General features: G+C 40.2%; 1 protein-coding gene and 1 long non-coding RNA gene across 3 annotated transcripts; one reads left to right on the top strand and one right to left on the bottom strand.

Annotated features, from left to right (window-relative positions):
• The first annotated feature begins 5,456 nt into the window (after positions 1-5,456).
• Positions 5,457-7,911, top strand: LOC143414326 (uncharacterized). 2 transcript variants are annotated; one of them, XR_013094858.1, is made up of 5 exons: positions 5,457-5,776; positions 6,913-6,996; positions 7,160-7,212; positions 7,493-7,535; positions 7,806-7,911. It is a non-coding gene; the product is annotated as an uncharacterized LOC143414326 (long non-coding RNA). The 2 variants fall into 2 exon arrangements; XR_013094857.1 differs by lacking the exon at positions 5,457-5,776 and having other exon boundaries at positions 6,708-6,996.
• A 7,182-nt stretch (positions 7,912-15,093) lies between these two features.
• Positions 15,094-19,517, bottom strand: LOC112431581 (uncharacterized). Its single transcript, XM_024800238.2, has 2 exons — positions 19,147-19,517; positions 15,094-17,025 (listed from the first exon to the last, which is right to left on the bottom strand). Exons 1-2 carry the CDS (start codon positions 19,195-19,197, stop codon positions 16,120-16,122), a joined length of 957 nt encoding a protein of 318 aa, XP_024656006.2. The 5' UTR covers positions 19,198-19,517; the 3' UTR covers positions 15,094-16,119.
• Positions 19,518-22,296: the final 2,779 nt, after the last annotated feature.

The following is a 22,296-nucleotide window of genomic DNA, read 5'->3' as shown; positions in this document are numbered from 1 at the left end:
TACACCTACTTACTGGGTTTGTCGCATCAGTCTGTGTCTCTGAGTTAACTTGTGTTTCTCCTACAGCTCCGGACCGCTAAAAATGCGCGTGCTCTTTGTGAGCTCGTTCCCGGCTCGTAACCAGCGCGTTCTGCCGTCAAGGGCGATCATTGGTTAAATGTGATCATGTGACTGATGCAAGCCAGATCCTTTTATTTAGCAAAACTGTGATTAATAGTTAAATATTATTGTTGAGGGGCACAGACAGGACTCCGCACGCACACACACATATAAAAAATAATAATAATTTAAAAAGTTGCCTCAACAAAAGGGCACTTTGGGCACCCATCAGGAAAGGGGCGGGTGCTCAAGCCCCTCTAGCCCCCCCCTGCACGTGCCTGACATAGAGTGCACTATACAGGTCATCGGATGTTCAAGATGGGCTTTACGTCTACCAACAACTGCTCACACTGTCAAACCAATTCACCGGACAATTATATCCACGCTCTTTGGTTCTGTCCACCAGTTCAGAAGTTTTGGCGCGAGATATGTGAAGACTTATCGAAGTGTCTGAAATGTAACATTCCAACTTCCCCCTTAGTGTGTTTGTTGGGCAGCTTAGATAATGTCACTTCAGAAAAGAATATCGCCCATATGGTTTTCACTGCCCTATGCATAGCCAAGAAAACTGTCCTCATGAACTGGAAAAATAAAAATAATCTTAATTCTAACCAATATAGAAATTATCTATTAGATTACATTAGTCTTGAAACAGCCTCTGCCACCACATCAGATCAATTGCTCTGGGCTCCTTTGATTAGCTCCATCACTTAGTGGGGGTGAGGGGTCATAGTTTGGTCCCGCCTTCACTGTTGTGATTGGTGTGGGGGTAGGGACAAGCTTGGGGCATGGGGGGTGCCTCGGGGTAGCGGTCATGGCCTATTAAGGGCTCTGTTGGCTCTTAGGTGACGGTTTCCTCGTGGCTGCGTGCAGCGGGGCTAGGGGAGGGTCTGTGCTGACGGACGTGGGTTACTGACCTGGTAGCCTGGCTGCCCCTGGGTGGGTCCGGGACGGGCGTGAGGTTCTGGGGGCGCTCCGTCTCTGGGCTGGGGCCCTGGCTGGGCCTCGGGGACTTGGGTCCTGGTTGGTGTGTTGTGGGCGGGTGGGTGTATGGGGGCCCAGCCCTGGCGCAGGGTGCTGCCATTGCATCGAGCCACCTGGGGGGCTCTTCAATTGGTGGGGGAGGCTGTTACATCTTGCAAGAGCTCTCCTCTCTTCAGGAACTCTCTCTGCAGGAGGGGGAGATACAGGAGAGGTGGAGGAAGATCTCAGCCTGGGCGTCTATTGTCTTGTGTAGTCTGGAAGATGAGTGGATGATGGGGTAGGTGCAGTTTTCTCTTAGGTGGGGTCGGGTGGGCTGTCCTGGGCTCTGTGGGGCCAGGCGGCACTGCTGTACTGGGCCCCGGTCCGGATGGGCCTGGGCCCCCTTTCCCTGGCGGGTTGCAGAGTATGGGGGTGCCTACTGGGGTCAGCGGAGGGGCCAGCTCCCCCCTGTCCCTCTTCTCCGCTGTTTTCTGATGGCAAAAGAACCAAATGGGACAGGCAAAAAAAAAGAAAAGAAAAAAAGAAAATACTGTACTTTCAATACACCTTTTGGCAGGTATAGATTCCTCAGAATGCCATTCAGCATAATCTCAGCATCTAAGGTTTTTTATCGTGCCATGGACAACATGTTAGAGGGATTACAAGTTGTTCACTGTTATGTTGATGATGTGGTTTTTTGTGGCTCCACCCTACAAGAACATAATGAAAGAGTGGTAAAGGTGCTGCAACGGGTAAGGGAGAATGGATGAAAGCTCAATCGTGACAAGTGTACGGTGGCCCTGAAGTGCAAAGCACACCAACAAATTGCTAAACACAACAACAAAATCGAGAAACAAAAAAAAAAAAGGAGAATCACAAAAACAAAATTGAGAAGCACAAAAACAAAACTGAGAATCACAAAAACAAATCAAGAAGCACAAAAACAAATCAAGAAGCACAAAAACAAAAGAAGAATCACAAAAACAAATCGAGAAGCTGTGTCTGTTTGTGCGTCATGCAAATAAACCTTTGAAATGAATGAAATGATATCATGTATTTATTATCAGCCTACATTTGTACAAAATGCCAAATGACATACACATAAGAATCACCATCCTGATATCAATACTTTTGCCCATACGAAAAATGTCGTGAACACACTAATATTTCACCAGTGTTGTAACATCACATGTCGTTAGCATAGTCTGCCTGTGTCTTCCCTCTGCAAACAAACATGTTAGAGTTGGTTGTGATATACAGTCTGCATAAGTGTGGTCAATCTAATAAACATTTATAAGGAGATGGCAGTTACTGTGAATGTACAGCAGTTACACAGTGATTAGTAATAAACAGTCAGACAATGACCCTGACAATCTCATTCAATCTTGCAGATTGCACCTTCTGTGGAAAGTGGTACCACACGGTGTGTGTGGACTTCCCCTGTGCAGAAGGCGACTACAAATGTTGTGGGTGCTAAATAAACAGAAAAAATTGATCCCTGTTGTCTTTGCTTACCGATTGTTTTTAGTGTTGACAATCCACATTGCTGGCATTGCATCTTTCAACATGTTTGTGGGTAGATTTGGATGTACCAGGGGTAAGTGCAGCCACTCAGCCTCTACTCAATGTGATCATAGCAGCAGGTGCAGATGTGTCACAAGTTAATCTAGTAGTGGCCTATGGTCATGTGTTAGTGGTGGGAACAGTCATATCCACTCACTCTCACTGGCTGTTTATTACTAATCACTGTGTAACTGCTGTGAATTCACAGTAACTGCCGTCTCCTTACAAATCTTCATTAGATTAACCACACTTATACAGACTGTATATAACTCCAGCCATGTTGATGAATTGTCTATATTGGCTGGAAATATTCATTTTCAGGGAAAAGACACAGACAGACGATGCTTACAGGATGTGATGTGACAACACTAATGAAATATTGATGTGTCATATTTGTCCAAGGCGTATTTCATTGTTATGGAAAAAGAGAATATTAAAATCATGATGACCAATTGGAGTGGTGATTTCTATGACTTTGTGTATATAATTTGGAATTTTGTACAAATGTAGGCCAATAAGGAATATATGATATCATTTCATTCTTTCCAAAGGTTTATTTGCATGACGCACAAACAGACACAATTGAAAGGTACAAATGTGCATGACACGAATTCAAACGTGGTGCAGATGTGTGTCACAGGTTGATCTGGCTGTAGGCTGTGGCACTTGGCCAGAGGTGGCGCTGGTTGACTCGACTCCATGTTAGTGCACAAAGTAAACTGCTCGCTGTAGTTGTGAAGCAAAAACGCTGAATTCGGAGAAATAAACCGTGCGAGGGGAACGATAACGACGACAAGAGTCTCCCGATCGTTTACTCTTGCTGTCCTGTGAACAACAACGGCGTGGTGTTACTTGTTTGCTGTTTTCGCGATCGCGTCGCGCACGAGGATATCACCAGGTAAACTCGCCACATTTTTAAACATTTTGTTGTTCAACAGCATCAAGACTGACGGAGTGTGTTTGAGACAACCTCACAAGTGTCACAGGTGACACATTTAGCGTTTTTTTGCTGGTTTGTCGGTAGCAGCTCCTGAAACGCAAGACTGCCACACATCTGTTCGACCAACGCCAGTTGATCTAAACGCCAGTAGATCTGGAACACAGGTTAGCCTCGTTCCTGGAACCGAATTTGGGGCAATCGAGCCTGGATTTTCAGAGTGAGCCTGGCTTTTGGGATTAGCTTGCTTCGTGGAACAGTCCTCTGAGCATTTCCACAACTGAAACGATAATAAATTAGTTCATTTATTATGTTTGGTTAACTTTAGGAACTAACCCTATTATGTGTCTATACATTAAAACTTACTGGTGTAGAATTGTATTGGTCAATAGTATCAGTTGCATTCTCATTCCTTGGTAGAAATTTTCTAGTGAGATTATTCAGCGTTGTCCTTATTTGCGTGTTGTGTGGACAATGGAATGTTACATGAATGAATGTCTTTAATGTGTGACATTGTAGTACATTTTTCCTTTGTTTCCCTTTAGCATCACAGACTATCTCAAACTGCCCGACTCCAACCTTCAGCACCTTCATAGAATACAGAAAAAAGAAAAATGAAGAGAGGCAAAAGTTTTCTGAAGGGAGGAAGGGCTTAAAGAAAAAGGAAAAAAGAAAGGTTCAGGTAGTTTGGCTAGCTCAGTCTGAAAACAAGTTGAGGTTAATTTTCTAATGACATTCTTTTGTTATTCCTTAGGGGAGTTGTGTAAAAAATGTTCAGTGTAGTAAAGCTATCCAGAATAAGAACAATTGTTTACGAGTAATTGTACATTTAGGTTGTCAGGAAGATCCCTCTTTAGCAGTTAATAAATATTCAAGTCTGAATAGATCTGCTTAGAGTCATATTAGTATCTACTTGGCCCATTGTTCATGTGTTTTTCCTTACAGATAAATGTCGGCTTGATGACCATAAAAAAGGGTGGTTTGAAGCCATACCGTGGAAAAACTATTTTCCTAACAACAGACCCTGACGCTACTGCCACAAGTCTGCTCAATCAAGCTGTTAAAAAAATGAAGGACTTTAACAAAGATCTAAAAGATGGACCTTTCCTCCTTCTGTATCCGGATGGCACTGAGGTCATTACTGTCCCTGGAACACAAAGACCATTTACACTTGAGGCTTATAAGGCTGAAGTTGGCAAGCCTTATCAAAGAATCACTGTTTTCATCTGCTTGAAGAGTGACTTTGAAGATGGTAAGCTGCTAATGTTTGTTTTGATTTTGACACACATTCCCTTAGTTTCAACTAGGGCTGGGCCATATTATACCGTTCACGGTAATACCGGTATAATGTTAGGCAACGATAGGAAAATGAAATATCGCGATAGAATATGAGTAAAACGCGCATGCGCAGTGCCTTTGTTTTCTTACGCACATGGCCGATTGTTGAGTGAAACAGATGAACCAGAATTGGTTTGTAAAAATGGTGCAACTTCCGTGATGTGGAACTGGTTTGGTGTTTGTCCGTCAGATACACAACAAAGCACATTTTTTTGCAGAACATGCAAGCGGCCATCATTATTGTCGTATTTGTCGGACTAAGATGCTCTTAAATCTGGGAGTAATCTGGGTCCTAAACTCCATATATTTCAGGTCAAACGAACACTGCAGCATCACTAAGAGTTAAAAACTGTCTAAATTCTTTCATCTTTAATAAAACGATCAGCATTGCTGCTTTACCAGGTGTAACTATGAAGTTTAACTTCCAGGCATCCATGAAAACAAAATGTATTACATTTAATGGAGTTAGAAGCTAGCAGGAAGCTAGCGGAAGTTAGCTCGCTAGTTTCGCTAGTTACCTAAGCATGATATAGCATGTTCTCACTGAGAGATTTCTGAAAAAAATCAAACGTACAGCTCTGCTATCACTTCCAACATAAATGAAGACAGAAAACTAAACAGCAGTGACGTTTGTAGGGTTACTGAAGTTGGGCTAGCTGGTATATAATGATGTGCTACGTGATCGCTAGCGACACAGCTATGTTAGCATAACATAAACAGTGAAGCTGGAGGACGAACACTAACACTTTTCCACTTATAAAAGTTAACGTTAAGGTTCCTCATGGTTAGAGACAAATGCAATCGCATGGCAGGATGCTGTAAACGGACCAAACTTCAGTCAGGAGAACAACTGAGATAATCCATCCACAATACGAGGTTAGTCATTAATATACTGCAACAACATGGGAATAGAGCAGCTGCCAGAGAATTCAACATTAATGAATCAATGGTACAGAAGTGGAGGAAGCAAGAAGAATGAGTTTAATAAAGTTTGATTTATCTGACTGCTTTGTTTCGCTTAATGTGCCTTATAATCCCGTGCACCTTATGGTCCGAAAAATACGTACTGCACACTGCAGTTTAATGTTGCAAAGCACCTATTTTTAACTTCAGTGGATATTATACATAGTTATGCTCAGGATATGTCAGCCCATTTCTACTGGAAATGCCTTTTGGTTAAACTTTCAGCAAGGAATTTGCATTTGCACTGTTACATTTTTATAAAGCTTTAATGTACATAAAAACCAGCTTCTTGTTTAAGTGAAAATAAATGGAAGGTTGTCTTTTTGCGCTAGTAATGTTGTGGAGTTGTATTTTGTCTCGCATCAATTATATCGTCAGTTATATCGTTATCGCAAATTTTCAAATATATATCGTGATAAATATTTTTGGCCATATCGCCCTGCTCTAGTTTCAACAGCTGCTAATTTTGAAATTGTGAAATGATAACATTACGCATAAAGCACGCAAGTCAATAGCATACCTACATTAAAATAGTGAATGGCCTGTATTTGATATAGCAACTTCTAGGGTTCTACAACCCCCCCAAGACACTTCACAACAAAACCAGTCATTCACCCATACACATTCACACACTGCTGGTGATTAGCTACAATGTGGACACAACTGTCCTGGGACTCACTGACTGAAGCAAGGCTGCTGTACACAGATGCCACCTATCCCTCCCACTACCACCACCTGGCATGGAGGGTGAAGTGTCTTGCCCAAGGACACAACGACTGCGACAGACTGAGCAGGGCTCAAACCTTCAACCTTTTGATTACAGGGCAGGCTTTTAACTCCTCTGCCACCATTGCTGCCTAAATTAGCTTGTATATGTTATGTTTCTTCCTGGAAACATGAAATTCAGCCATTTTTGGATCTACTGAGTCATGATTTTTAAATGCTAACTTTATGCCTTTCGTATTAATCTATTATTCATGATCAAATAAAGTTTCATACATTAGTATGAATTTAGTTTGCTTAGCTTGATTTGTTTTCATGTTTTGTAGTTGGAGAAAACTCAGACTTGTCTGACTCTGACCCCGAGATTGTTATTAAAAGGCCCTCTTGAGTTTGATCTTGCTGATACACTGGTAAGTACAATTTAAAATTTTTTATAGAGTTTTCTTGTTGTTTAGCCACCACCATTTGCCTCAGTTCAGTAAAACAGTTAATAGTTATATGTGAAATACATTTTGTGTGTGTGTGCGTGCGTGCGTGCTCGCTCGCGTGCGTGCGTGTGTTTGTTTGTTTCAGCCATGGGAACTTCAACATGAAAGCAGTCCTTTACAGAAAGCGGCAGAATATGAGTAAGTGATATTTTAAGAACATGTAATCTTTTACTGTTTTTTGCCTAAACTTTTGTATTAATGAGATATACACTTTTGTCAAGGTTCAAGGTTCTTTATTTGTCACATGCATAGTTATACAAGTATAACACACAGTCATTCATTCTGTATATGGTTTTTGGAACATGGACTACATAATACTTGTATTGCTTGTTTGTTAATCAAGATGCTTAAATATTTTCAAAGTGTCAATTAATATTTTCACAGTACACAACAATAATGCTTTTCTTTGTTCTCTAAGGAAGGGTGCTGGGGATCTTGTGCTTGCTAATGAAGTACAACAGGTAAAAAACTATTTTATTAGTAAAACATTGCAGCAGACAATCTCCACCGCCTTTACTTTGCAATTAGATGACGATTCACTGTTTGCTTATTACATTCATTGTTATTATACAATGCATTTCACATCAATTTTCATACTATCAATAGATTATAACATCCACCCCTTAAAGGTACACTAAGTGAAATAATCACAAAGCAGTCTAATGTCTCAATCATGTTGGAAGGAAGGTTACATTGAAACTAACTGTGTATGACTCGTCTTTGTCATCTAGAATCTTCTGGCGCTGATCCGTAGCCATGAAACTCATGGAACGGGAGGAGGGAGAGTCACTCGTTTGTTTATAAAGATAGACTGCAGTACACAAATTTGACCACAGGACTTCCATATTGTTAAACATTTAGTTGTTTTTTCTTAATATTGTGTATGTTGGAAAAGTGACAGAAATGCTGGACACTATTTGTAAATGGTTTTATTAAAGAAAATTGTAAATGTTTCCTTGTGGTTAAATGTTAATATTTAAATTCATGCCAGTTGCTGTATATTATGAACAATATTATATTCAATTTAGCAAGAGGGAAAGGAAACACTACTAACATTAAAAAATGAAGGAAAAACAGAAGGGCTGGAGCACTCAAGTCCAAAGGTTTTATTAGGTGCAAAAAAAGGAAAGAAACTAACGTTTCGACACAGTGTGTGTCTTCGTCAGAGTAACTCTGACAAATGTCATTACAAACTGAAGTTCAGTTGGTATCTAAAACCCAGCTATGTCCTTCAGGGCCAAATACAGTTCTGTGGCCGATTCCCAGTCTTGTGGCTGCTGCAGTGTGTTTTGTTGTACAGCCTGTTGTAAATATTCCTCAATGTTTGGATCACCACACAATCCAACCGGTAGCCCCTCCTCGGGAAACACATCCAGTTCCCTCTCCTCAACAGCAAATCCACAGTCTCTTTAACCATATCTGCAAAATGAAAATAGAACAGTGAAGGATTTTTTGCTGACAATATGGAACTATATAAATCAACGCATGCAGTGACATGTTATAAACTGCTCTATCATACTTGTGTAAAATTATGAATATATATTAACCAACTTAAGCAATAACAACACCTTGCATTTAGTTTGATGCAAAAGGTTAATTCATTTTGTTAAGAACTCAAATACCTGTGAGGCAAGAGATAGAGTTCGTTTGGAATCCCCCCTGGACACGATGCAAGTCTGCTTGGCCGGATCCTGTGTTTGTTCCAGAGGTCTTTGCATTCATCCAGGTCTTTCTGTAGAACCCCTCTGAAGCAGAATCTCAGCAAGCATTGGTGTTCGTGGCTTCCATTTAAGTTTCCAGAGTCTCTTAGGTCTCCAAACAAGTCCATCCAAAACTGAGACCTGGGTATATAATTAATATTTAAGAATCAATTTAGCTTTGTTCTTGGTCATTTTATAGGGTTTGTTACATTTTGGTCCCATTTAAAACATGCCACAAATGGATGTCAAACAAAGTAATGCATATTAGTTTTCCATAAATATTGTAGCGACCCTGCAGTAATGTTCTTGTTAAAAATGCTGTATTCTTTTCACTCTGTTCTGTGTGTTGATTGTGAGGAGTGGAGAGTTTGGTCTGAGTTTTTCATTTTGTATTGGCGTCGTTAAATCTAGGCAAGCATGCTCATTTCGGCACAACAGCTGACAGTGACCATTTTGAGTTCCTGCAATAAAGTGACGGCTGTTAACGTCTATCTCATCTAACTTTTCAACACGTCCAGCAGGATGCTACTCTATTTTCTTAAATGCATGTAAAAAAAACCAATCTGATCAGCTTTCACTGTAGCTTACACCTACCAGACACAAATGTACCCACCTTCCTCTTCTGAAATAAGACCACCATGACTCGATGCGCTGATTCCCAGTAGATGATCCGTAACTGTGGCTTGACGATCCAGCATAATAGTCCGTGTGCGCGTGACGGAGGGTACACTGTATTGCTGCCATAGTCCCATTCTTAGTCCCGAAGTCTGTTCGTAATCTCATTGGTATCACACCAAGACTCTTTACACAGTTTATATAATTGTGAGCTATAACAGCCGGGTTGTTGTTTGTTGCTCCACACACAAGCCACATCAGTCTTCTTGAAAAGCCATCTATACATCCTGACAGGGCCAAGCCAAAGGGTTTCAGTTTATCATAGCCATCTACATGCCATATGTAATTGGGCCCCATGGAGTGATACGTGCGTCTTGTGAACCTCCTTCGAGTTCTCAAAGTGATTCCTTGAGGATTTAGTTGTCTCAACAGCCTCATAACTACATCACGCTTGACACGCAGCTTGTGTTTTTGTTTGAGAACTTGCCACATGGTCCGATATCCAAACAATTGTCCTGGTCCTCGAAGCTCGGCCAAAATGGCACGCCTCACCTCAGGAAGTGGAGAATAGTTGCCTCGTCTGTACAGTCCAGATTCTTTTAAATGCGTTTTCAGTGTACGCATACTAATTGAAATGTCACGATTACACTTGAGCATATCCAGTATCACCTCGTATGTATGTCCTGAATCAAAATATTCTCGAATAGCGACAGCTATGTTTGGGTCACCGCTAATGTTCATGTTTGAAAAAAATGCGCCACAGGCAGAGTAACTTCCGGTTCCAAAGATGAACAGCGCGGACGTCCAATCACTGATGTCTCCTGTTGCCGACTGGTACCTACCCTTTCCGGTTTTCTTAATGTAATTGTGCTTCTCAATTAGTTTTTGTGATTCTTCTTTTGTTTTTGTGCTTCTTGATTTGTTTTTGTGATTCTCAATTTTGTTTTTGTGATTCTCAGTTTTGTTTTTGTGATTCTCAATTTTGTTTTTGTGATTCTCCATTTGTTTTTTTGTTTCTCGATTTTGTTGTTGTGTTTAGCAATTTGTTGGTGTGATTTGCACTTCAGGGCCACCGTACAAGTGTCATTTTGGTGTAAAGGAAATAACATTTTTGGGAGACAAATTCTCTGCTGGAGGTATTGAGCCAGATGAAAGGAAAATAAAAGCCATTGCAACAATGCCACGCCCGACAGATAAGAGAAGTGTGCTCAGAGTGATGGGAATGATAAACTTTGTTGGAAAATTCATACCTAACTTGTCAGTGAGAACATCAGCACTAAGGGAGTTACTTCGTGATTCCATAGAATTTAAATGGACAGCGAGGCATGAACAAGAATGGAATGATTTAAAAACCACACTGACAACGCACCCAGTGTTTGCATATTAGGATCCAACTAAGAGTCTGAAAATCTCAACAGATGCCTCAAAGGATGGGCTTGGAGCTGTTTTACTTCAAACTGAAGAGGGGAGCTGGAAACCAGTTTCTTATGCTTTTAGATCCATGACTAACCCAATATGCTCAGATTGAGAAAGAATGTCTTGGGCTGGCATATGGACTTGATATTTTTCACTTATGTTTATGGTCTTCCTACCTTTACAGTTGAGACAGATCATCGTCCTCTTGTGTCAATCATTAAGAAAAATCTGAATGAGATGTCGCCGAGGATTCAACGTCTCATGATGAAACTGCAGAGGTACAGCTTTGACTTGATATACACACCAGGCAAGCATTTAGCTTTAGCAGATGCACTGTTGCGAGCATCACAGGTGTGTCACGCAAGCTCCACTGAGAAAGAAGTAGATGATCATGTTAACATGATAGTGGAGTCTCTGTCAGTGTCTGACGCAAAGATAAAACAAGTATGTGAGGAGACGGCTGCAGACAGGGAGCTGCAAACAATGATGGGAAATATCCAAGGAGACTGGCCCAAAGGGTCCTGTTCAAAGTATTATCATGTTAGATCAGAGCTTAGCGTGGTAAATGGACTGCTGTTGAGAGGCAATAGGATTGTGATACCACATAGTCTGAGACAAGTGATACTTCAAAGAATACATGAGGGACATCTGGGAATAGAAAAGTGTAAAAGGAGGGCGAGAGACAGTGAAGACCATCTTTTCCAGGCATGGAATACCAGAAACTGTCATTAGTGACAATGGTCCTTGCTATAATTGCAAAGGATGGCAGAATTTTGCAAGAGAATATGGCTTTAAACATGTCACATCGAGTCCTCAACATCCACAGGCAAATGGCAAGGCTGAAAAAGGAGTGCATATGATCAAGCAGCTTCTGAAGAAGGCTACAGACAGTCAATCAGATCCTTATTTAGCCCTGCTGAGCTACAGGACTGCTCCTCTTGACTGTGGTTTATCCCCTGCAGAACTGCTGATGAGTCGTAAGCTACACACAACTTTGCCCTGCTATGCAGAAAGCAAACAGAGTGAAGTAATTACAAAAAAGCAAGAGAATCTGAAATGGAAACAAAAACAGCAATATGACAAGGGAACAAAAGCACTTGGATTGCTTGAAAAGGACGATGTAGTGAGAATCCAAGATCAGAATGCATGGAGCAGGAAAGCCATTGTTCTTCTGGAAGCAGGTCCGAGATCATATGACGTAAGAACTGAAGAAGGTCATGTGTTCAGAAGGAACCGTCACAACTTACTGAAGACTAAAGAGACATTTCAGGAGGAACAATGTGGTGAGGAAGATGAAAATGTTGATGTGTCACATGCAGAGACAGTGTCTGATTTGAAACCATCAAATGGATGTGAGAATGTAGAGAAAAATGAAGTTGTTTCAGAACCTGTATTGAGGAGGTCAGAGCGTAAGGTCAAAAGACCAGTTAGGCTTAATCTGTAAAACTAGTGAACTGGACTTGTTTTATCTTATATTCTGATGGTGTTTAAAAAAACTGAAAAAATATTAATGAAAAAAAATATTATGCGTATATGTTAGTTTATAAGACCTATGTTGTATATAATTCAGAGAAAAGGGGATGTGTTGTTATGTAGATGTTCGTGTAATGATAGGGTTTTCCAGCAGGGGGAAGTGTATTTAAGAAAGCTCATGAACGCCTCCAGGGGAGCACATAAAAGAAGACTGGTCTGGCATAAGTGGATGCTGTGTTATTTTTAACAAGCGCTACGAAGACAACACAGGGATTATTTAAGTATTCTGATTCTGAAAAACAGAAGCATGTTTGTTATTATGAGACACCAGCTCTTCTTTTAACAGTCTTTTAAATAAGGAGGCCAACTGGTGTTTGCAAGGAATGTTTTTTGCTTTATATTTGATTTTAGCTGATCAATTCTGTGCCTCCTTTGCCACATTGTTCCATTTTATCATGTGCTAAATGTTTCAGTGGACAAAAGTGAGGACAGCAGCAAGGCCACTGGATCACACATAGAATGTTGTTTGCCATTATTTACTGAAATAGGTGGGTTAATGTGTAGATGGGAACACATGCTGCTCCAAAACCTGGAGTAAGAAGAGCCTACTATTTGTTTGTTGATTTAGCCCAAAACATTAAATAAACAAATAAATAAAAAGAAGCAAAGTTTCCTGGTTGGTGAGGAAAATACACCTACACTTTGAGGCTTAATCCAGCAGGAGACGCCAGAGTGAAGCAAGAGAAAAACAAGAGAAAAATAGAAGCCTGAATGCTGCAGATTAAGGTACTGTTTTTAATAACATCCAAATGATTATTCACCAGCTGCAAAGGCCAGGGACCCCAAACCCCTGACAACAGCCACATACTAAAAGAAGAGCTCAACAATTTCTTTGCCCTGTCATTTCAATTGATCTGACAATCTGTTATTTATTGTTATTTAAACACAGATAAATATTATTTTGAGAAACAATCATCTGATTTCATGCATCTGAATTCACTTATTTTAAAATAAGCAGCTCAACTAAAGTTCTTGAGATAAGGTTTCATATTAATTGTTTAATATTCTTTTTAAATTTAAAGAGACCTTAAGACTAGATGAATTTCACACTAATCCTCATTCCCACCAAGTCACTTACTTATTATTTGTTGATTTTTTTTCCAGTGCCCTATCAACAAAGTGACCACAAAGAAATGAAGAAAACAGAAAGGCAAACAAATCAACGACAAAGAAAAGTGAAGACAGAGACACAAAATTGCAATTTAAAGGGGAAAAAAAATCAAAGAGAAATAAATGACAAAGAAATGACATCAATCAAGCAAGACATGTTGTTACGACCCCCTCTGCTAGGCGACAGGAGGGGAGAAACATACACAAGCCCTCTCACGAAATCTGAGTTAATAAAGGGTTTTATTACAAACATTAAACCGAAAACCGACGGGGCTGTTCAACAGACCACCGGGGAAACAATTAATACACAACGAAAAGAACAGGCAAGAATAAAAACTAAGGGTTAACTAAGGTAAGCTGGCGGAACACCAAATAAAAGCTAAGGGTTAACTAAGGTGAGCCAGCAAACACAAGACTCTTATAAAACTAAGGTCAGCTGTATATCAGGTTTAACCCAGCGAGCAGGTTTAACAAACAACATTCACATGCAAAGGAGGCCACTGCATGTTCACTTCAGAGCAGCAGCTCCCCATAGTGTGACGGCTCTTCAGCCTTTTATACTCCCAGGTGCAGACAATCAGCCAGTCAATTGGTCTTGGAGTGGTCATGGGATCTCCAGGCAGCCAATCATCCGCGAGGTTTGGCACACTGTGATCTGCATAAAAGAAGGCTGGCACAGGACTCCCAGCAGCCAATCATCCACAAGTCATGGCACAATTGGATTTGCATGAACACAAAAAGGCAGTCTCACTCCCTCCAAGGCCCAGGGCCGTAACACATGTAAATGACTAGATAGTGGCAACCCCCCCCCCCCAAAAAAAAAATAGTCACAAAAAATACAGAGACATGAATGGAGCAGGCAGCATACAAATGTTGGTGATTACCTCATAAAGGTGAAAGAGACCAACAGCAAGTATTAAAAAGTGATCAGATTTAAATATTAAAGCTTTTTTCACAGCACAGATCCTAAAATTCCAAAGCAGAAAAATCACAAATGTAGATAATTTATTGGACTTAGTTACTGAAGCTGCTACAGGGACTCCCAAGCTTTTATTTCTTTTATTGGAGATCACGAGTCAACATGTTTGTTCAGAAAAAAGGTCTTCTAGAATAATGACTTCTCACAAGAACACGACCATATTCACTGTAAAAAACTTTGACATGAATGATGTACTAATGATTTTCTTGTAAAACAGTAAAAGGTGTTCTGCTTTGTGCATCTGGCTTACTGCTCTTGTGACAATTGTAAATATGTGTGTTAAAGAAATATATGAATATAGAGTGCATGCGTCAACCGACATTACATTTCTACAGGGTTAGGAATATATCGCCACCTGTTGCTTTGGCATGTTCCTGGCAGTGTTTTCCTTAGTTTTTGGCGTTTATGCACAGACAGGATTTAAAGAAAGAAAGAAAGAAAAAGGAAAATCTCAGTTTTCAAAAATACCCGTGTACATGTGGACGTAGCCTGAGACTCAAACTAGCTTTTTACATGAATGCCACAAAATGGCAGTTACCTGCAAACATTAAGGGCAGCACCATGCAGGAACAGGAGAACCATCACTTTTCTTTCTACTTATTTGCAACATTTATATTATCCATTGTTAAGGTTCAAAATATTGGGGATGGAGACAAGAGAAAAACCACAATAACAACACTGGTCCGGTCGGGTTAAGTCAAACGATGATTTAATGATCACACACGTGGGAGATGGACACTGATGCAGACAGCCTCAAAATCTCAAAATGGTGGAGCATTGCTCAAACTTTTATAGCCTCTGGTGCCTCCACCTTATCATACAAAGCCTAAACATTCACATGCTCTCTCTCACACAGCGCCTAAGCTACGACCTTGGCTCCCTGTTTATCTGCTCCTGCTGAAATGGGGCAGAAAACTCCAGCACACTCTGTTCTCTTCTACTCAGACAAATTAGATTTCTTATAACTCAGCAGTATAATGCATCATAAAACAATATCATTCATTCACAACAAGTCAGCAGTTTAATGTAATGCAAATCAGTTTAACTAATGTAATAGTTATCAGCTTCTTCTAATTCAGGAGAATAATGCAAACTAAAACTACATAATAATTCACAATCTTTAATTAGGGGTATAACATGGCATAAAATAATATTATAATCTAACACCATCCATCCATTCGCTTATCCTTTTCAGGGTCGCGGGGGGCGCTGGAGCCTATCCCAGCTGTCATAGGGCGAGAGGCAGGGTACACCCTGGACAGGTCGCCAGTCTGTCGCAGGGCCAACACACAGGGACAGACAACCATTCGCACTCACATTCACACCTAGTGACAATTTAGATTATCCAATTAACCTATCCCCACAAGCTGCATGTCTTTGGACGGTGGGAGGAAGCCAGAGTACCCGGAGGGAACCCACGCAAACACGGGGAGAACATGCAAACTCCACACAGAAAGACCCCGGCCTGATGGTGGAATTGAACTCAGGACCTTCTTGCTGTGAGGCAACAGTGCTAACCACCGTGCTGCCTACACATTTATATTATATTTGTCCAAATCCATCCCATACAAAAAAATACAAATATAAAGTCACTAAATAATCTCCTTACACATTTAACAACTTTAATGTAACTATAAGTTGAATGTTGGACAGTCATTTATAAGTCAGTCACTTCTGCTGCTGTTACAGATCTCACTGTGGATCCGTACTACTATTTATTTCCTTTCTTTGTTCTTTGGAAAGTTTTGGTATGCTTGACTTTTTAACCATTTGTGCAGCAACAACAAAACATTCTATCCATTTATCCTCATTTCCATTTCCACCCGTATTCCTATTTCCTCCTTCATTCCCATTCCCACTTCCATTTCCATTTATATTTCGATTCCCATTTTCATTTCCATTTCCTCCTCTGTTGCCATTATCATGTATATTCTCATTTCTATTTCCACCTACATTTTCATTTCTATTCCCTTCTTCATTCTCATTTCCACCTACATTTCCTACTCCATTTCCATTTCCTTGTCTACCTCCTTCATTCTCATTTACACATCCATTTTCATTTGCTTCTTGATTTTCATTTCTATTCCCATTTCCTCCCCCATTTCCCTTTCCTCCTTCATTCTCATTTCCACCTTCTTTTCTATTTCCATTTGCACCTCCATTGCCATTTCCAGCTGCATTTTCATTTCCATTTCCACCTACATTTTCATTCCTATTTCCTTCTTCGTTTTCATTTCCACCTACGTTTCTTACTCCATTCCCATTTTCTTGTCCACCCCCTTCATTTTCATCTTGTCCCCCATTCCCATTCTCTCCCCCATTCCTATGTCTGTTTCCATTTCCTTCCCCATTTCTGCTTCTTTCTTCATACAAATTTTCACCTCCATTCCTATTCTCATTTCCATTTATTTTCTCAGAGATCATTTTAATTAACTCATCTTTCGCTGCTTTTCTCAAAATCTCTTTCAGTACAACTTCCCCTTCTTCCAGGATCATACTGTCATAGACTTGTCTTCTGCTGCAATAGCATATCCGGTCAAATAGTGACACCAGGGCTGCCAGAGCAATGATAACCAAGAGCGCAGAGAAGCCAAAAAGCTGAAAAAGAAACAAAAAATCAGCTGATCGATTAAAATAAGAATCCAGCAAACATTTTGACTTTGCATAATCATTGGCTGGGACCATTTTCCTGACGTCTAGTCATGGTGTGAAAATCCAGTCTTTAAGTCTGACATCATTAGCCATTTTGGGTCCAAACTCTGCTTCAGGTCCCAGGTCAAACAAACACTGCAGCATCACTGAGGTTTACAAACTGATTAAATTCTTTCATCTTTAATAAAATGATCAGTGTGGCTGCTCTACCAGGTGTAACCAAGCTTACATCCAGGCATCCATGAAAACAGAATTTATGAATTTTAACGGAGTTAGAAGCCAGCAGGAAGTTAGTTTGCTAGCTTCTTAAACCGGTGGAACAACCTTCCCATAGCTATTCGCGCGTCTGACTCCATCCAATTATTTAAATCACGATTAAAAACTCACTTATTTAATCTTTCTTTCCTGGTTAGTTAATGCCTGTATTTTATACTTAATTCCTATTTTATCTATGTTTTTAGTAAGTTTGATTTGATATTCACTTTTAATCTTGTGTAATTAGTGCCATTGACCTGTTAGCATATTCAGTACTTTGGTCTTATATTAATCATGTTTTAACCTGCTGTTTTATTTTGAATCACTTTGATATACCGTTGGTTTTTAAATGTTTTATATAAATAAAGTTGTACTGTATTTGTATTGTATTGTTTCCACCTAAACATGATATACCATGTTCTGACTGTGAGATTTCTGAAAAATTAAAACATACAGCTCTGCTATCAGTTCTGACATAAATGAAGACAGAAAACTAAACAGCAGTGACGTTTGTAGGGTTACTGAAGTTGGGCTAGCTGGTATATAATGATGTGCTACATGGTGGCTTTCTGCACAGCTATAAACACATTAGCACAGTGACAATGTTGCCAACTTAGCGACTTTGTCGCTATATTTAGCGAGTTTTCAGACCTCCTTAGCGACTTTTTTCTAAAAAGCGACTAGCAAATCTGGCGACTTTTTCTGGTGTTATTGGAGACTTATGATGACTTTTTTACATGAACGCACGTATTACTTACTTTTAACAAGCAGCGGGTGCTGCTGTGGACACCTCGCCCATGTCAAAACGCTTACAGGCAGCAGGTAGTCCTTACGCAGCAGTTGCCCCCAGCTGATGTCAGAGCAGGAGATATTCACCCCTACGCGTACGACTGCAAATGAATTGCGCATGAGCGAAGCCGCTGCAACGCAGGGCGGGAGCAGCAGTAACTCTACATTTTTACTCACTTCATGTCTCTTCCACTATGTTATTTCTCTCTCCTACAGCATCTGTTACAATTACATTGGCAGGACCAATTATGCAAAAAGCGATGACATCATTTAGCGACTTCTGGTGACTTTTCGGACAGCCAATAGCGATTTTCCTTACTGAGGAGTTGGTAACACTACACAGTGAAGCTGGAGGATGAATGCTAAAAAATTTTTGGAAGCAGGTTTCATCATTTCATCACTTAAAAACCAGATAGCTTCACAGAGAAACTCAACCAACATCATGGGCATTACAATGATGTGAGTTTGTAATGTCAGTGTGACTTAGATGCCCTTGTTAGACTTTCTTGCAGTGGTGTTAGTGAGTTTTACATAACGGTAAGCAGAGATGACGGGGATGTTCAGGCTCCTTTGCAGCCATACAGTATGTCCTATTGAAAGTCTTCTGCAAAATGTGGTCCACAAAAATTTAAAAATGATTTTGCACTGGATATTTATTTTGCAAAGTGGAAATAACATATTTAGCCCCCCCCCCACAAGTAATAGTTATAATTTACTTAGGTAGATAAAACAGTGCATAGGTTGTGTTTTCAGAATCTAATAAAACTTGGCTAAACACACATAGTAAAGTAAAAGTATTTATGACACTTTTTTTTAGAATTAAATACATGGTATTATTGGATTACTGTTGATTATTCACTGATTTTTATATCTTTTTAATGTCACACCAGTTGACTATTTCAATTACTTATATATTTCTTTTGTAGCTTGATCTATTATAATGAGATGATGCTGGGACTTCAACAGTGTTTGCTGTGACAGAACAGCGTTATAAGATATGAAAAAAGTAAGAAAAAAACTCACTCTTGATTTGTTTTTCAGGGTATTGATGACCACATTTTCTTCAGCTGTCATGTTGGTTTTATCTTTGCAGGCTAACTGTGATTGCTTTTCAGAATGATCATTCTGACAGCAAACATACCAGTCTCCATCGATGAGCACAGAAATAGCCCACAGCACACCAACACAAAGTGCCTTGATAATGCGACTCAGGAAAACACCACATAATGCTCCCCTGCAGTTTGAATTCTTTTGTTGATCTTGCTGCTCATCACGTCGTTGATGTTGCTGCTCAACAGGTCGTTGATGTTGCTGCTCAACAGGTCGTTGATGTTGCTGCTCAACAGGTCGTTGATGTTGCTGCTCAACAGGTCGTTGATGTTGCTGCTCATCACGTCGTTGATGTTGCTGCTCAACAGGTCGTTGATGTTGCTGCTCAACAGGTCGTTGATGTTGCTGCTCAACAGGTCGTTGATGTTGCTGCTCATCAGGTTGTTTTTCGCAACATACAAATGTATAGTAGCTGCAGGTTCTGTGTAATGTCTTGTCTGTCCAAAGTATTAAGAAAAAAATTATAAACCCCGGCAGAAGAAGGTATATCCAGCAGTCTGTAGCTACATCTATGCAAGTGCAGACCACATCTCTGTCAAGTAAAACATTATAAGTAAAACTGCCGACGATGGTGATAAAGACACTGAATTCCCTAAAGGGAAAGTTTTTTAGGAAGTCCTTCATTTCTGGCAGACAGTTTGTTCAACAGAGTTGAACTTGAAATGAAGCTATATAAGCAAAACCATAAGCCCTGCCTTTTTAGGCGGGGTGAGGAAAGAAAGAGAAAAAAAAGAAAGAGAAAAGCCTTCCGCTGTTCTCGAGGGGTGTGAACTTCGTGATTAAATTGTGACTCCTCACAAATATACAGCTGCTTTAGTGCTTCAAAAAGACCTTAGTGACTAATTTTTTTACAGAACACAGTTATTCTCAAAATCAAGCCCTGCATTTATGTTTGTACAGATAAAAAAAATGACAAAACAGGAAGCAACAAGCCAGCACACAGCCAAAGACTTGTTGCAATCACCTTACTGCAACACAAGAGTCAGGTGAGGTCACTCATCAAATGCACCAGCCTACTCAATGACATCCCTCTGCACCTAGTAATAGCATGTTTTATAAAACAAAAATACAATATGCCTCTTAGTATAGCTTTTAGAGATTTTAAGCAGGACATAAATATTTTCTGAACAACTATAGGGTTATGCGCTACTTTGCTCTAACTGGGAAAAAAATCTCAAAACTGATATTGAAACTATTTTATGGTCATTTTAATATTAACAACAAATATTTAATATCAACAACCAAATCCACACCCCCAAAACAGAAAATTGATTAAATCAAGTTAGAAATGTTTACTCCTGTAGTTCATATTGTTACACCCCGGCCTAGGCAACCGGCGTGCAACTCAGGAAAAATAGAAATAAGGGAAAAAGGGCCCCCAAGCTCACTGCTCTTAAGGAGGGCGAACTCATAAAAAAGACTAATACGGGCTTCCACAAAAATAATCCCAAAACGAAAGTATCGACAACTATTTTCATCAAAGAAAAATAAGACATTTACATCACAACACAAGGCGCCAAACTATTTACAACGGGGGGGGGGGAGCAATCAGGAAATGGACAACAAGAGGGAAACACAGCTGGGGCAAATTAGACCTGACGAGACAAGGAAACGTAAAGTGAACAAGCTGGTTACACGTGTGTACAAAAATAACAAAGTTATTCCAAGAACTCAGAGCTGAGGTTGCCCTTTTCTACATCTGTATGTTCTCAGAATAGAGGAAGCTGTTCTGTGGCATTTAGGGTCAGTTAAGTCTGGCCTGACTTTGGTACCACAGCTTCTACAGAGTCAGTTGTGCATTGGTACCCTTTGAGAGCCACCCCACATCTAGACCGCTCTGAGAGCCAGTTGTTACATAAGAGATATCAGGGGAAATATACTGACTTTCTCACTGGGATAAAAGACCCAGTGTTATCTCATTTCTTTCTGATGCTAACGTATGCACCTTCAACCTACTTTCATTGCTCTAAACTCTGTATTTTCCTTGTTCTGCATTTCCTCAGTTCTGATGTATCTCCACGTCTCTGCTGCTGCTGAGTATCAGTTGAGTGGGATGAGACTGCACTTTGCTGCAGAAATGATATTAGCTGTTCCTGGTATTCAAAATGCAGTTATTAAATAGTGAGATACTTTGAGAGCACATAAAAATCAGATCCCAAATATCAAGTGGAGATAATTTATCTGAATTTCAGGAGTGGGATCACACCTCATACACTCCCCTTCCAGTCCTGGGTCTATATTTGCCGCCTGCACTGTTGTTAGTTGGAGCACTTGCCGTGACTTTGTTATCACCTTTGCTTGATGTGTTGATACACAGGTGAAAAAAAAATACCTTTACAAATGTGCGACCAAGACAACAGAAAAGAAATTGGGCCTTGCTTCAGGTGTGTGGCAGCAAACCTGGAGACTCGGCTCCACCCGGGGACGGAAACCCAGTAGAATCCACCCTCCATGCAACATGCAACTGAACACAGAGAGAAACAAAGACCTGCCTGTTACACCCCGGCCTAGGCAACCGGAGTGCAACACGAAAAAAAGTAAAAATAAAGAAAAAAAAAAACACACACAAAAAACCCCACTAAAGCTCACCACCAAAATCCCAAAACGAAAGTATCGACAAATCTATTTACAGCTATTTACAACAAACTATTTATTTACAACAAAACACCAAACTATTTACAACACGGGGGAGATCGCGACCATGACACACTGAAACACAGGGTTTAAATACATAGAGGGAGCAATCAGGAAAATGGACAACAGGAGGGAAACACAGCTGGGGCAAATTAGACCTGACGAGACAAGGAAACGTAAAGTGAACAAGCTGGTTACACGTGTGTACAAAAATAACAAAGTTATTCCAAGAACTCAGAGCTGAGGTTGCCCTTTTCTACATCTGTATGTTCTCAGAATAGAGGAAGCTGTTAGTTGCTAAAATAAGTTTATCACTCAAAAGTTGTTATATGGCAGGTCACATAGACATGTGGTTTGCTTAGTGATCCTAAAAAGGGCACATTTCATGTAGCTGATCACACTATGTACAATTTTCTTTTAACACATATA

This window comes from Maylandia zebra, linkage group LG20, assembly GCF_041146795.1.
Source record: "Maylandia zebra isolate NMK-2024a linkage group LG20, Mzebra_GT3a, whole genome shotgun sequence".
Taxonomy (NCBI): domain Eukaryota; kingdom Metazoa; phylum Chordata; class Actinopteri; order Cichliformes; family Cichlidae; genus Maylandia; species Maylandia zebra.
Note: the sequence above shows the minus strand (reverse complement) of the source record. Positions and strands in the feature narration are given on the sequence as shown.